Here is a 14805-nt window from a genome sequence, read left to right as displayed (position 1 = left end):
TAGCTTTGTTGTCTGGTGTCATGACCAAATTTCCCAGCGTGTCTTGCAGGGGCCCCACGTTACCCGGAACCTTCTTTTTGCCCCCTGTGTATTTAAAAAAGGACTTCTTGTTGTCCTTAATCCAGGAAGCTAGTCCGAGTCCCATCTCCGCCTTGGCCTTCCTGACCGCCCCCCTGCATCCCCGAGCAACCGCAGTATGGTCCTCCCTGGTGATGGCCCCTCCCTGCCATTGGGTGTGCGCCTCCCTTTTAGCTAGGAGACATTCCCGGATGCTTTTGGTGAGCCGTGGGGGCTTTTGCACCCTCCTGCCCCCCTTTGATCTGTGTTGGGATCACCTCCCTTTGGGCTTGGAGGATCGTCTCCTTAAGGAGCGACCGCTCTCCTTGGACACCTGGCTCCCCTCCGGGACCTCAGCGCTTCCCCGACTATTCTCCTTAGCTCACTGAAGCCCGCCCTCCTGAAATCTAGGGCTGATGCCTTACTGCATGCCTTTGCCACCCTGCGCTGGATGGTGAATCCCAGCAGGCAATGATCAGTGTCGCCCAGGTGGTCAAGCACCCACAGCCCCCTCCCAGGTCATCACCCAGGGCCAGCACCAGGTCCAATAAGGCATCTCCCCTGGTGGGGCTGTGCACCTCCTGGGTTAGATGGAGGTCCTGCACTCTGGCTAGGAACCTATGTGAACGGTCAGACCTGGCTGACTGCTCCTCCCAGCAGATGTCTGGAAAATTCAGGTCACCCATGATGACCACGTCCTTTGACCTTATTAAACAGGTACTGCTTCCCACCTGAAGCAGCTGAATTTCAATGGTGAGCAAACAATTCTTCCAGACTGTAGTCTATGAAACACTTGGGTCTTATTGGATGAAAGACATATATGGTATCATTCTTACACAAGTAAGAATAACTCACCCTTCAGGGCTTGCTTCTCTTAATAATCTTTTCACAGAGGAGAACGTTGGTCTTCTCTCTGGGTTTTCATCCCAACAAGCTCTCACCATTGTGATGATCCTTTCATTGCATTTCTCCCCTGAGAGAGAAGGCCGCAGAAGGAAGTGTGTAGAAGGGTCCCTGATTCTACTGATGATCTCTAAATACAGCAATGATAATGTTTCAGGATTTTTTAGTCCATTATTTATTTTGTTTTTAACATTTCTCATTCTTTGGACCACATAACCCTTGCCCTTAATACAGGAGAAGGTGGGAAGGGAAGAGAGAAGTATCTTTTTTTTGTTCCTTACACACCAAAGATAATCACCCAAGGGAGGACAAAAGTCTGCTCCTGCCATGCGTTCTGAAGAGCTGACTGGCATCAGACATGGCAGCAACATCCCACAGGTGAGAGCATATAACTCCTTGAAACTCTGGAAGAAAAATGTGCCCACAGAGGCAACTCTTCCCCACTTCACTTAAGTATCACAATTTAATTCTTTGCATACAAAGGTTTGGCCTCCTCCTTGACCTGAAAAATTCCAAATACATTTATTTTCCAAGAGAAGATGAATAAAAGGGGATAGTGGAACTCCCCAACAAAAATATAATATATTGAATTTACTTAAATAAAAAGAAGGTAAAACAATAAAGCAAGATTTTCCTGTAAGTAATATGCTGCAAGGATCCTAAGGGGTTAGGAATCAGAAGATCACTGCTATATTTGAAACATGATGAAACGTCTTTCACTGGAAACAATGAAAAGCAGTGATCAGGAATTAAAGTAGAGCTAGGAAATCAGCATGGAACTATTGTTCAGGTTATACCTTCTGCTTCCTGGTCCAGGTCGTGGAAAGGGCCATCCTCACTGTTATAAATCAGCTCTTTCATAATTATAGCAAAACTGTAGACGTCCCCCTTTTGGGTCCCCTGGAATGGATACTCTTCAAGCCTGAGAAGTTCTGGGGCTGTCCAGTAGAGCTCTACAAGGCAAAACAGGAAACAGCAGGACAGACTGTGTTCAAGGTGCATCAAGCTCATTGCAGTTCTTTACAAAAACAGACCAGTTAGTCAGCAGCTCAAAATCCCCTACAACATATTATAGGACATGTTGTGCTTTTGCAATCCTTCCAGAGGCCTCCTCTGAGGCTCTCAGTGTGGCTTGCAAGTACTCATATATGTGTTCACAATATCCCCCTGGGAGCAATGTAGCCCTTTTCCTTGCCCCCAAGAAAGTCAAGGGGGGACTCTGGTATCAACAGGGGTGGAGAATAGAATGATGGTCCCTGGGCTTTTCCAGCAGTTGGGTGCATTTTGGGGGACAGGTAGATTAGGCCCACACACAGTTTTGGGTAGATTGTCCCTGGTCCTTCTCAGCAGGGGACCCAGGAGTTAACACTCCACTGAGTTGCAAGGAGCAGTTAACATTCCTCAGAGACTCAGGCAATCACCACTACATTGGTTGCACTGGGTTCATGATTTCAAGCTTTTCTGTGCAACCATGAAGAATAGAAACTTACTCTCTCTCTCTCACCAAAATCTACTGTTGACAATTTAGGAACACGCTGAAGATAAAAGATGAGGTTCTCATGTAACTGTGTAACTAGTATTTATGACTTAATTCAGGCCTGGGGTACCAAACAAGAATTATTCACCGAAATTATGCATCAAACATTTTCACGCAAATCAGTTGCTCATAATCATATCAGCTGCTTGGCACCAATTCATGAACAACAGGCTAAAATTGACCAAACAAATAATTTGCTGACATCTTTTGGCTCACTAACATGCAGCATCACGAGAATAAAGAAACCTGGGCAAGTTCTAAAGCAGGTTTGAAATATGTGCTATCCAATGACATCCTGTAGATAAAAATGTGCTTGAAGACCATTATTAAGGAAAGTGTCTGCTTATGTAGTCACTTCATCCTTTTGTTTCGGAACACTCACTGTGTTTGTAATTCTCGTATAATTCTCTTACCGTCATATTTGGTGGTTTTCTCAGTGATTACTTGGCATTTCTTTCCATACTTAAATTCCCACAACCCAAATCCAGACAGCTTTACTTGCATGCCATTATCCACCAAACAATTGGCAGGTTTCAGGTTTCCATGCGAGTTCAGTGGGCCGCTGTGAATAAATAGCATCCCCTACAAAAATAGAAACATTATAATAGAATTTACAATGGCTAAGAGAATACAAGTTACAATGGCTGCTGTCCTAGCACCAGGTATATGGAAGACTGAAATCTCTGGGGCTGAACGGAAGAATACAGTTTTGGTTGTGACTTCTAGAACTAGAAAATATAACCTGCCCTTAGCCCTGTTTTGATTTGACGAAATATCGAGGCTTTTGTTCAAAAAGATCATTGTGTATATGTTGCTCAATATGTCCTTGTGATTCTTTTCCTGGCCAAACCCAATAAAAAGTATGCCAGCTACGCCCACATTTTGTCTGTGTGGCCATATTTTCCTATCATTGTCCTCTCTCTCACTCCTGCTTCATTTGGTTGTCCTGTTCGCTTACGGCACCTGTTCTTAGGATGGGCCCCAATCCTAGAAGCTATTGCACAGGCTAATGCCTCATTATTAAAGACAGAAAAGTACCCCACTGTGGAACAGCTTGCAGGATTGAGACTTGTTTGTGTAGATCTCATAGGTATTTATGGGTCATCCACTGCAGTAGTATGTGGGCACCTCACAGTCTACACCTTATTCAACCTCAATAGCCCTGTGAAATAGGGAAGAACTGTTTTCCCTATTTTACAGATCAGAAGAGAAGAAAAGTAGAGAAAGACTAAGTGACAGCATTTGGTCATACAGAAAAGTCTATGGCAGGGGAATACATTTTCCAAAGTGCTAGGTTTGTGTCCCAATCACTGAACTAAGTTATTAGACTATAAACTCTTCAGGAAAAGGACTCAATTGTATGTTTTCTCAATTTCTAACACAAGGGAGCACCAGCCAGAGTGAGGCCCTTCACAAATGATTCTCATATAAACTAATCAATTTAAACTTTTCTTACCAACTGATGCCTTACTGAAGAAGAAAATTTACAGAACTGAGTTCTTCAGATAGTAAATCCTGCTCGTTTAGATGTGGATCTCTCCCTTCCTGTCCACTTGACAATTAAAAGCACTTCAGCAACAAAGTGACCATTGTGCTGCCACCAAACAGACAGAAATATTGCCAAAGCCAAGTGAATAAAGCCATGTTACAAAAATGACCACGTGAACCATGGGCCTAAATACTAGCATCTTTCTGTAACTGAACAAGCATCAAGTAGAAGTTGCCTTTTTTAAGTATTTGCTAATTTTTTCTCTCTCTCCCGCCAGCCCCCCAAACATACCCTCTCACATTTCAATTTTGTTTTAACCACCACATGCCAAAATCAGACTCTACTAACAAAATCAAGATGGCCAAGCGTGCCACCCAACACTGATTCTTTCTATATAGCCCTCCACTATCTAATACCATCTAAACTATTCTAAATGAAATACTCTTGCCTTGGAAAGCAATCTCTTCCTAAAGAGAGAAAAATGTTAAAGCAGAAGGTAGAGTTTATTACATATGCAACTGGTGAGGGGGCATGTGCGCCCCCCCCCCCCCAAAAAAAAGTCAAATAGGTCCAACAGGGCTGTCCTGGCCTCCACTGCCTCTGGCGGCATCTGCAGGTGCTCCCCAGCCCCATCCTCAATGCTGGGGTGCCTCCTGAGTATTGGGAGGCACCCCAGTTGCCCATGGTTTATTATTGTTCATGTTGCAACAGAGCTTATAGGCCCCAGTCAGGTGAGACCTCCATTGTGTTAGGGCAGTGATTCTCAGTCAGGGTGCTGGGACATCCAGGGGTGCCGCAAGAGCCTTGGAGAGTGCCACAGGAAGTGTAAGGAGATAAGCAGATAAGGACAGGCTTAGGCTTTCCTTTCCTGACTACCCAACCCAGGAGAACTTGTCTCAAAAAGCTTTCTGTTTTAAAAGTTTTAAAATTTGGGGCTTCCTCCCCCGCCCCGCTTTTCCATCTTTTGCTTTTTCATGTTATCAGCAGAAGAGACTGCAACTAAATCCTCAAGTTTTATTTGTGACAATAAAATATATACTGATCTAATAATTATTCTTGAAACCCTATCAGATCTCACAGCACTCCCACTGGTGCATATCCAGGTAAATGGAAGCCTGGTTACTGGTACAGTGTACTATTTTCACTCAAATAAAAAAGAGCACTTGTATGTTCCTGTTGGCTTGTGTGATAAGTCTTTCTACTAGAAAAGAACTTAACATTATACTCACATTGGCTATATCATAGGCAAAAGAGAGTTTGAATATCCAATCCAATTCGATATCAGAGTTCCTCAAAACATCCTGAAAAAACAGAAACATTATCTTTGAATGACTCAACAGGCTGGGATGCAATAAAACTTTATTTTAAGTGTCAGGCTGGATGGGTTAACACCAGATAATGCAACTAAAAAGAGAGGTAGGACCTGACTTCTCTGTCCCATGATGTTCATGTCAGTGCAATATCAGGAGTGACTCTGTTTAGATCAGTGATTGACAGAGGTGTCTGAGCAGTGAACCAGGACCACTTGCTACCAGCTGAGATTAACGAATTAAAAGTGAAATTAGACCCTATTTACTGAGTCATTGAAAATTGGATATTACTTTAACGTATCAAACTGGATAATAAATTGATGTAGCCTTATTTTAAAAAATAGAAGTACTTTGGAATATCACTGCAGGCACTGCCAAAATCTTCTGATAGCAACTCTATTGAAAGGAAGGTTTAGCCTGTAACACTAAAAAGTCTTAAACTCATTTTTGAGTGCAGAGAATTGAGAAGCAAAAACTAAGTCTGTTGTTGTTGCAAACAATGCTGTAGGCCTTACCTGTAGGCTTCCTTTCTTGCAGTACTGGGTAACAATACAAATATTTGGAGCCTCAGTACATATGCCCAAAGGGCAGGCAGGCAGTCAGCAAGCGATTAAATGATCCCAGCAAGATAAATACCAGATTCACCCAAAGAACCTTGTCTGCCCAGCAAGATATGCATCCAAGTGTTTCTGAAAGGAATCCAGAGTAGGTGCCTGCACCATCCTTGGGGGGAGTTTATTCCAGGCCCGGGAGACTCAGACAAAAAAGATATTTTCCCTTATGTCCAGCCTAAAACGGTCTTCCAAGAGTTTGTGATCATTGGACCTAGCCTTCCCATGGGGTGTCCTTCTCCCAGTCACTTTCCCTTAACACCTATATATTTGGTCTCCAAATGATCAATTTTTGCTGATATCATCCACATGCTAGTGTCCAGCAAATGCAAGTTCCAAAATTGATTCAATTTGCATAAATGTTTTTGTGTTTATAAGACAAGAAGCCGAGTAAAGACTTGTCTAATATTCACTGCCTCTATGGTGTATTATCTCTATGCATCCACTCTTTTGTTGATAACAGCAGTAGTATTTAAATTATTCTGCAGAGTCCTGTTCTCTCTTTCTGTTCTATTATTTACAAGAAAGGAGGCAGATAAAAACAAGGCAATGCTAAAGCATCGACGATGCAGAAACAAGAAGACATATGGGGATTCTAAGTCCTAGCAATTAGATGCCAAGAAAGACTTTGCGCCCACTAAAAAAACAGAAGGTAGCAAAAATGGCTAGCGAACAAAAGGAAAAAAACATACCCTACCTGACCAGAAAAGAGCTCCAAAGAGCTCTTTTGCCAACTCTCTTAAAGAAGCAAAACTGAAGTCTGTTGTTGTCGCAAACAATGCTGTAGGCTTTACCTGTAGGCTTCCTTTCTTGCAGTACTGGGTAACAATACAAATATTTGGAGCCTCAGTGCATATGCCAAAGAAAGTCACCAGATTCTCATGTCTCAGCTCACGCATCTGAAAGTAAATCAGTTTCTGTCAATTCATTGTGTTTAGATGACCAGAGCACGTTCAGTGGGTTTCTTAATTCTGATATCTTATGAAACTCTTACAAGATAGAACCAAAAGAAAAACCACTAAATAAACCCGAACTGGCTAGTTCAGGAACTACAATTTAGTACTGATACTCCAGTCCTATGAAAGTACACTGTGAGCATGTCTACAGATGCATTTACTCCAGCTTAGATTGTGCAGTAAACTACTGCAAAGTAAGGGGTTTTGGGTAGGTGTCTACACATGCAGGGATTAGGATGAAGATTTGCATCCAGTTCTCTGCAGCCCTTCAATGGGTTCTTGCTGCCACTGCAGGGAGCTCCAGGCACCTCTTGGGTGCTAGCCCAGGGGCTGATAGGGAGCACTGGGTTGTGGGAAGGGAGGCTGCCTGCTACTGGCCAGGGGATAATGTTCATCTGCCACTACAGCAGGGAGCTCCTGGCTCTGGCTCCCCAATCAGCGGCACGGGCTTGGAAAGAGTTACAGGTCCCAGCCCCCAACCCCCTTCCCCCTGTCTCGATCTACTGGTGGGGCAGCTAGCAGTGAACTTGGGCTGGTAGCTGCCCCACTGGTGGATCGGGGCAGGGGGCTGGGACTTAGCTCCCCCCTGCAGCTCTTTCCAAGCACTGTGACTCAATCATCAAAGTGGGGCACAGGGCTGTGACCTGTCCCTGATGGAGACAGTTCCTGGCCAACCGCAGGCTGCACGAGAAAGTTTGCCTGTGCAGCCCGGAGCTGGCTGGGGACTGCCTGAAACAGGACAGTGCCCAGCCACCTCCAGGCTGCATGTGATTTCTTGCGTGGCTGGGAACTTTCCCCGTCAGATGCAGGTCTCAGCCAGCCTCAGGCTGGGCAGGGAACAGTCCCCATGCAGGGAGCTCCCAGCCCCTGCTCCTCAACTGCAATCGAAATTGTGGAGTGGGGTCTGGGGAGCTCCTGTTGCTGGGGCAGGGGGACATAGTCCCCACACTGGCATACAGGGCAGGGGATGGGGAGCTTGTACCTCCCCAGCTTAGTGCTTGTGGAGCTGGGTGAGAAACGTGCTCCTCAGCCCCCACCAGCAGGGTGCTCCCAGTGCCAGCTCCAGGACCATGGGGCCGCTGCTGAGAGATGCTCATCTCTTAGTCCAGGCTCCATGCTCACGGGGCTCAGGCTGGGAGTCTCTTATCTCCCAGCCCAACCTCTATGACCTTGGGCTGGGAGATAAGGATCTCCCAGCCGAAGCTCTGCAGTCATGGGGCTGGGGGACACTTTTTTCCCAGCCCCCCACTTCTGAATCATGATCTGGGGGCAGGGGGCTTGGAGTTCCCTGCTGCTGGGGCAGGCGGGACATAGTCCTCCCTGGGAGTCAGATTTTGCACCTACACGAGCACTACGGTGCCATTACTAATGCTGAGTAAATCTGCTACTTGCATTTTCAGGTACCAAATTTACTCGGTGTTAGGGAGGTTTACTGTGAAGTAAACATGTGCACATGTAGACACACATGCTTGTTGCATGTACGCTAATGCAAAGTTCAGTGTCTCATGTAGGCACACCCTGTATTTCTGAATAAGAGAAATGAAAGAGTCTTAATAGCTGAGATTTCATCTGCTATAGGGTAGGGGCATCATATGAGCAATTACCAGAGAGCAGCTGGCATTCAAGAAATCCCTTTTATCACATGGCAGTCAAATTGCATGTGCATGGTTTCTGATGCAGAAGTTTCCGGACCCAAAATGTTTTGCATTAATGAACCCTAAGTAGAATCTAGTCTTCTCTCAAATTCAGCACTATCAAAATATGATGTATATAAATATAAGGTGCACGGGGAACAAGTAGGATGAACTAAAAGTCATAGCATGCAAAGAAAACTAAGACTTACTCAGCATTATGAAAACTTGGTAAGATCACGCCGATGGGCTGGGATATCAGCACTGAAGGATTTACATTGTTTTGGGAAGACTTGTTCCCAGGCCCAGAAGAAAGTAAGCATAAAACAAACAAAACAGCCCCCCTCAAAAAAAATATCCACAAAAAACTAATGGAACAAACTGCCCGGGGAAGTTGTAGAATATCCTGCATTTCAAAAAAAGCCCAGATAAACATTTAAGAGGGATGGCTTAGGAATAGTGCATCCTGCTTTAGTCCATGGGGCTGGACTAGATGACTCCAGGACACGTTCTGAATCACAGGGTTTTAGGATTTTCAACTTACTGAAGATAATCCAATCAAATCAGCTGCCCAGTTTAGCAGCACCCACAATATATCAGCAACAAAGTCAGCATTTAATTGTTATATGTTAAAAGAGGATTATAGTGAGATTGAACCTTACCAACTGGACCTCATGAAGCACTGACTGGTTCTTAACCCAGGCATCTGTCTGGTTATCAATGTATTTGAGTGCAACAAGAATTCCCTGGAACAAATATTCAGAGAGGTCGAATCCAGTATACATTAACTTTGACACAGACTGCTTGGAAGAAATCTGCATGAAAAGCAGGCAGCTATCTGAAAATAGAGCAGGCTCTGAGAAACTTAAGGCTTCTTTTAGCTAACAGGATCCTTGCCTGTGCTATCCGTCAAAGACCTACCAATAACAGCATCAGAGAATATAGGGAGAAGCAGTGGGTTTAATTTAGATTCCTTTGTATAACAGGCTACCTTATTGTATTACATATAGATATGGGCCTATTTTTCAAAACAACTCTCTGGGAGTCATATAAAGTATGAATGGAGATGTTACCCTGAATAGTAATGCTGTGTGATATAGTCAATGGCTCCAATATAAGCAGTGATTTACAACTAAAGAGATATGGCGTGTTTTTGGAAGGCCAATTAGATGCTTAAAAAACATGGCTCCCTCTGTAAAAATGCATAACGTTTATAACTTCAGTTCTACAATCTTCCATTTTTGACGACAGGGAGCAGCATGGGTACCAGAGACCTTAGTAAACCACAACATCGCAGTCCAGACAGTGCAGCAGAGAACTTCTGTGGGTTTTTTATTCAGAATTTTAAGACCTGTTCCCCTGTACAGATCTCCCCGCCCTTGCAAAGGCAACCAGAAAGGGCACAACCAAATTCAACATACGACAGGAGAATGCACACATATCGGAGCCCATCTAATCTACTGACGTACCTGGTAAAGCCCTCTTGTTGTATAAACGACTTCTTTTCTGTCCTTCAAAACCGAGGGCTGATTCCTTGAAAAAATCAAGCTGGACTCAGCGCTTTCCTCCCCTCTGGGCATTGGTGTGCTGGTCTGTGATACTACAAAATGCCTCTTAAAGAGAGGAAGCCAGAGACACAATGTTTTTAAAAATGCAACAATAGCTTAGTTAAATGTTAGAAAGCCTGAGACTTAGTCATATTGACAAAGACACGCAGATGAGCATGAAACCATTAACAGGCTCCCTGCAGTGCCTACCAGAACTGGTAAAGACAGAATAAAGAGAGACAAAATAGCACATCTGATGTATTAATGGGGAATTGTGTGGCCCTGGCCTTCACTTCTAAGCCCATGTCTAAAAAGTATATTCTATTAAGTGTAAGTTCACCATCTGACATAGTTCTTGCACAGGCAATCTCCAAGAGGATTTAAGGCTAAACTAGAACTTTTGCCACGTCTGTCTGCCAAGCAGTGACTTTAATTTAATTCAATTTAATAGTTTATGCTACCTCAAGGTGGAGGGCAGTCTTATGCAGAGTTTAGATTTTGGTTGTATGGGATAGTTTGGATAGACATGATCCTGCCTCAGGCACGGGGGCTGCATAGAAACCCGTAGATGACTTTTGAAGGTCCCTTGCAGTCTGACGTCTTTAAGTCTCTGGCTCTAATTCATTAGTTGGGAAAATGTTTTCAAAGTCCTTTGAGGAAAAAAATGGATCTGACATAACACCAACAGGGAAACACTGTTCACATCAGTCACAATATAAGGATCTTGTATGCGAGGTACTGGACATTTATTTCTGGAGGCTGAACATCTTTAACTCCCATTGATTTCAGTGGAACAAATGTCAATATACAAGAGTGGAACCAGGAGCACAGTTTGACCCTTTAATTCCTTAGGGCCCTGCCAGATGTGCGGGTAAAGGTGGGCTGCAACCCCACTTCCTGCTGTGCCGTAGATGCATGGAGGGAGGCATGACTGTGGGATTACATGGCAGATCCCATCAAGCCTTATTGCTTGTGCAGGGAAAACCCAGGATCCCAAACTCGGGCTCCTCTTCACTGGCAAGTAGCAAGCTCCCATGGCTGGGAGCCCCCTCAACTGACAGGGCTCCCACTATGGGGGTGCACCATGACCTGGGTTTGCAGCTGCAGATGCACATGGTACATCCTTGTAGCTGGCAGCCTGCAGGTAATCCAGGAGCCCCCATCAGCTGATGGGACTCCCAGCCACTGGAGCAACTGGTGCTCTCCAATGGCTGGGAGCCCCATCGGCTAACAGGATTCCCAGGCACAGGGGCTCACCTGGCCCCATGTTCAATGAATAGTGTGATAGGAACCAGCCACAAAGTTATTTCGCATTTTGGGTGGAAAAAATGTTGTGGCTTATTCCTTGTTTTATAATACTATTAATTAATTGAATGGGTGGCTGGGTTACAATTTAAGATGTGATTAACTGGTTACTAATTGGTTAATCACATCTTAAGTGTAACATAGGGTATAGGCCTTAGTGGCCAACACGGCAAAAAAAGCATTCCAGCATGCCAGTAGGCTTGTGGGTTTCGGCGAGATTAAAAGTACTTAAAGGTTGCTTGAGTGTGTTGTTGGATCACGGCTCTAATATGTAGATATTTATCAGTGCATGAAAGAGCATGGGAAATCACTGAGGACAACAAAATCTTGTGGATTGCAACTTGTACTAATCCTAGTTTACCTTCTGATCTCCAAGGACAATGATATCATCATAGTTGATTTTCCACCAGATGTCATCCACTTGCTTTTCTAGCTTCCCTTTCTGGATCTTTAGAAACACCACAGTGCTGGCAGCTCCTGAGGTTGTTACCAGCAGGACAGCAATCAGAACAATCACAGGCACACCTGTTAAAAAACACGGTACCAGGTGCAAGGTGGTAGAGAAATACCTTGATGACACCACCATGCTGATCATTTTAGGGTCACGTTGTCATTTGGCTTCACTGTGCCTCAACTCCTTTGCACCACAAAGGAACTGTAACACTAGTTTAAAGAGCCCTTTGAGGATCCTTAGGAGATGTAGTGCTGTCATAGCATTTCCATCCTATATAGATTTTAGGAAAGCTGAATAATCACTGCTAATGATGTCTGTACCTTTGTGCTCAGCATGTCTGAAAATCAGCCTAGAATGTCTCAGGTTGAAAAGCCCCAAATGAAAAAACTTCAACAGTCAGCAGACATCTTAGACAACTCTGACTTGTGTTTTCAAAAACTGGCAACTCAACTCAAGAACCTAGACTATATGTAGCCTGATCCTAAAATCCTGGGTATCAACTTAAGCTGCTTTCAGCCACTTATTTAGGTGCACAATTGATATTTAAAACAATAGCAACAACTATTTGCTGTTTGCCGTATCTCAGCCTTGTGGCAATGCTTCTCCATGCCTTCATTTTCTTGTAAAATGGGTACACAATGGGCAATTTAATACAGTCATTCTGCATTATTATTATTAGCTTTCACTAACTGGGGTTGGAAAAAAGCTTTCAGATCTTTGAATAAAAGAGGCTAAAGAAGAGCAAAATATTTTGTGCATCTCTCCCCTTCCAACTTGCCTGAAAGTGCTAATCTTGCCGTGTATGAGCATGCTTACTTGTAACTGAAGCTTTGCACTGTTCATTATAAAATCCACAGTCTGGTCTATCCTTAGGAGGACAATTATCCAGCCAGCTGATGTTGGTAATTTCCTCTGCTGGGCTGTAGATGGAGACACACAAATATAATTGACTGATTCTGCCGTTAATTCTCCTTGGCTTTTATTTTATTTTCCACCAAGGGAAACAAAACTATCATAATGTGTAAAACTTACCAATTCCATAGCTGGCCAGAAAATAATATTTCCTGTACCCAAAAGACATTTTCACCCAAAAAATGAACATCTGAAATGCTTAGTTAAAAAATAGTTTGTCTTTAGGGATTTATAAATTAAACTTTATTTTTAAGGGGAATAGAACAAAAATCATTTGTTTCTAATCAGCATAAAATAAACCAATGAAAAAAAAAAACCAACACCAAATATAGTTATGTTTTTGGGTTTTCTGAAAGGGAGCGGGTTTTTTTTGGGGGGGGGAAGGGGGAAGGGTTTTTTATTTTATTTTTTTTAACTTCTGGCACCAGTGAGTCATCATGCAGAGTATTGTGTCCAGTTCTGGTCACTGTACTTCAAGAAAGAGGTGGGAAAATTAGAGTCCAGCACAGAGCAACAAAAATGAAAGAGGACTCAGAAACATAATGAATGAAAAAAGGTTAGGAGCACTGGGGTTTTTTAGTCTAGAGAAAAGAAGATTGAGAGGGAACTTAATAACCATCTTCAAATACCTAAAATGATGGTCAGAAAAGGGATAATGATAAACTATTCTCCATTGCTCCTGGCATCAGGGCCAGGAGTAACTCTTTTAAATTGCAACAAAGGACATTTAGGTTGACCATTAGGAAGAACTTTCTCACTGTGAGAGTGGTTAAACATTGGAACAGATCACCTAGAGAGGTTGTGAAATCTTCTATTTCTGGACACTTTTAAAAGCAGGTTAGACAAGCACTTGTTTGGAGTGGCCTGGGATTATATTGCCTTAAGCAGGGGGTCCCTTCGAGCCCTATTTTTTTATAATTGTAGGAGAACAAGGAAAAGAAAAGGAAAAAGTGGTGAGAATCTACAGTTTCCTCGTTTATAACACATTTGCAAATGTTACGGTCTTAAACAACAAAAAGATCTGAAAAATTAGGGATTTGCTGCTACTTTCCAAAATTGTCTTATGGTTTCCCACCTGGAAAGCAATCAAAGTGTTGAAAGTAACACCTTCAGAGTGAGTTCTGACCTGTGTTAATGTTTTCCAGCTGGCAAATATTGAGGGGAAAAAAGTCAGAAAGTAAAGGGAAAACTACCAGTAAAATGAATCATTTAAAAAGACCCCTCAAAATATTTTTCAAAATCAAGTTTTTTCAAGAAAAGCTTGTTTATCATGGGGTCGGGTGGGAGGGAATGTTATATTGCCTTTTCCAAAACCCGCCCCCCAAATACTTGCTAACAACATGCTCAAATCCAGAACATGCCAGTCAGCCATCTGTTTAATTTATTTAAGACCAGCAAGCATTCCCCAGCAGCAGAACTATCACTTCCGGCAATGTTTCTTCTGCTTGTATTAAAAGAGTTTATATTAATCATGTGTTCCATAATAAAAAAGGCATGTACCAGACATACCATGTGGGAACAAGGACCCTTGTTTCACACACTCTGGTAGCCGATAACCTACTTAACTCATGGCAAAACAAAGTCATTTTTTCTTAACTGCTGGCTGCCCTTCATCCAGCTGCGCCCCTCATCGCTGATTGGTGGAGAGGCCCTGGAGGGCGGGGGAAAGGGGAAGAAGGAGCGGCAGCCACTATCTTGTCCGCTGCCCCACCAGCCGGCGCATTCCCCTCCTACGTGGGCTGTGAGACATGCTGAGGAAGGGAAGACTTTATAAAACTTTTTATGAAGTTTTATTCCCCCCCCAAGATTTTGTGGGCAGCTCTAGCTTTCGCAGGCAACCCTGGATTTTGCAGTTTCTGTGAAATCCGCAAAAACGTGATTTACATAGGCCCCTGCCCATAACATGTATTCACGTATATGTAACTGTAACGTGGGGATTGCCAACACTGTAGTAAAGAAGCTAATTTCATTACTTCAATAAGAGATCATAAAATAGCTCAGCTAAATGTGCTACATGCACCATACATAGAGCCGTGCTGCAACTTATTTGCTACTATTGAGCTCTGCAAAGTTATATTTGCAGTGATCGTTGC

General features: G+C 43.4%; 1 protein-coding gene across 1 annotated transcript in view; it reads right to left on the bottom strand.

The window, feature by feature from the left end:
- LOC109323814 (guanylate cyclase 2G-like) overlaps positions 1 to 12881 on the bottom strand; it is a 25342-nt gene extending 12461 nt beyond the window's left edge. Inside the window, exons 1-9 of the mRNA XM_019555479.1 lie at positions 12833 to 12881; positions 11708 to 11871; positions 9964 to 10107; positions 9157 to 9309; positions 6702 to 6806; positions 5216 to 5287; positions 2911 to 3079; positions 1758 to 1913; positions 913 to 1090 (exon numbers count right to left, since the gene is read on the bottom strand). Of these exons, the coding sequence (XP_019411024.1) occupies positions 913 to 1090; positions 1758 to 1913; positions 2911 to 3079; positions 5216 to 5287; positions 6702 to 6806; positions 9157 to 9309; positions 9964 to 10107; positions 11708 to 11871; positions 12833 to 12881 (1190 nt within the window). The remainder of the gene's footprint in view (positions 1 to 912; positions 1091 to 1757; positions 1914 to 2910; positions 3080 to 5215; positions 5288 to 6701; positions 6807 to 9156; positions 9310 to 9963; positions 10108 to 11707; positions 11872 to 12832) is intronic.
- Positions 12882 to 14805: the final 1924 nt, after the last annotated feature.

The sequence above is a fragment of the Crocodylus porosus genome, unplaced genomic scaffold (genome assembly GCF_001723895.1).
Source record: "Crocodylus porosus isolate Cpor-Errol unplaced genomic scaffold, CroPor_comp1, whole genome shotgun sequence".
Lineage (NCBI taxonomy): Eukaryota > Metazoa > Chordata > Crocodylia > Crocodylidae > Crocodylus > Crocodylus porosus.
This window is presented reverse-complemented; position numbering and strand designations above follow the sequence as displayed.